The following is a 1783-nucleotide window of genomic DNA, read 5'->3' on the forward strand; positions in this document are numbered from 1 at the left end:
GAGGATCCCCCTGAAAATTTTGGTTTTTTGATATGAATTTTTATCATACATGTTTGAGTATATACTCTACCAACTTTTTCAATTTCAATTATTGATGAAAAATTGTAAATATTTTATCTTGTTGACTTTTATGAATATCAAAAAAGTAGTATTAATAAAATATAGTTTTACATATTCAAAGTCTGTCGTTCGTAAAAACTCGTAACTCTTTGTTACTTCTTCTTGTGGTTTTGGATTTCTAATAATACTTACTGGTGGAGTTTCCGTTTTTAATATCATTTGAAAATCACCCAAAACAGCGGCCCCTTTATTTAATTTAACTATCATTCTAAACCTATCTATATATTTTCTTTCCGTTTTAATTTCAAATCGGTGATAGGCCGTCTAGCGGTTGTCGGGGTTATATTCTTGTGTTTCTACATTTTCTCTACCATTAATAAACTGAAGAGTTTTATTTGCGTCCCCAGAATCTTTAAAGAATAATGGATCAACTTTTAACTATAGAGGAAAAATAATTTCAATTACTAGGTTTCCAAGGAAACTAAAACGCTGATCGCATGTTTAGGGGGTGAGTATCAGGAAGTTTGTTGTTTAAAAATTATTAATTCTTTTTCTATTCTAGTTTTAAATAGACTTAATTCCTGCTGCGATTTATCTTCACTTATACCTATTAATTGTTTAAGATCTATTTTTTGCTTTGCTATCTTATCATCTAATTTTGATATTAATGAAGTTAAACTTTGTAATTGAGTTTTATCTACTACATTTAGAAGTTCTTCTTCAATAAAACTTCTTAAAAGTTGTTACTTCTTGTTGTAGTTTAGTTTCATCAATAAAATCTTTATTATTTAGTTGTCGTTTGAAGAATCTTTTCACATCATTTATTCTTTCTTTTAAATGGTCTTTATTTACTACAATTAAATTCAATTGATACATTAAATATTTCTTGTGAACAGCATCATAATTATTTTCTGGTAACTTTAAATTAGTTAAGGTAAAATTATTCATATCTAAATCACCTTGAAGTGTGTCTGCAATTTGTTTCACAAAATAAGGTTTTGCTTTATTTATCCATGTTGTAGTGTGAGGTTTTTTAGTATCTAAAGGTAAAGAACCTAAACCAAATTTATTCGCCATTTTTATTAAGTTAAATTCATTATAATTTCTTCAAACTGATTTCCTAAACTTAATTGATATAAAACCCAAAGTTGACCACAAAAGAATCGAAGAAATAAAAGTTATTTAAAGAGTCTTTGTATAAAGTGGAATGTTGAACTCCGTTTTGAACTGAAGTATGTATATTTGTTATGGCATCAAATGTACCTTTCTTATCCTTGAGATTATTTATTTCATCTCGCATACAATAATAAATTTGTGATATATTTAACTGATTCGCCCATCTCATAAGTTGAAGTTTGTAGTTGTATCGGTTCCGTATTTATCAAGAAAAATATTCATTTTAAAAGACAGTTTTTTGAAGTTCGTTTTGATAGAACCTACCTATGATTTGTTCTTTGTCTTGATCGATTAATTCATATGTTGGAGGTGATGTGGTGTTTACTTTATCTACGATAAATATTTCGTTGGTCCAAAATCCGACGTAGCCTTTTTCGAATTTACTTTTATATTTGGAAATACGATCTCGATCTCCGACTTTAAATTTCGGTTTAATATTTAAATTATTTATTTCATTTTCAAAATTATTAAGGGCAGAAGAAAACTTTTTAATATCTGGATTTTGACTGGCTTCCTTTGGAGAAACACCGATGGAAGAATGAATTTT

General features: G+C 27.7%; 1 protein-coding gene across 1 annotated transcript; it reads right to left on the reverse strand.

Annotated features, from left to right (window-relative positions):
* Positions 1-384: 384 nt before the first annotated feature.
* LOTGIDRAFT_176367 (hypothetical protein) lies at positions 385-1137 on the reverse strand (the record flags this gene model as incomplete). The annotated part of the gene is made up of 2 exons (XM_009046985.1): positions 385-498; positions 808-1137. 2 exons carry the CDS (start codon positions 1135-1137, stop codon positions 385-387), a joined length of 444 nt encoding a protein of 147 aa, XP_009045233.1.
* Positions 1138-1783: the final 646 nt, after the last annotated feature.

The sequence above is a fragment of the Lottia gigantea genome (assembly GCF_000327385.1).
Source record: "Lottia gigantea unplaced genomic scaffold LOTGIsca_1097, whole genome shotgun sequence".
Lineage (NCBI taxonomy): Eukaryota > Metazoa > Mollusca > Gastropoda > Lottiidae > Lottia > Lottia gigantea.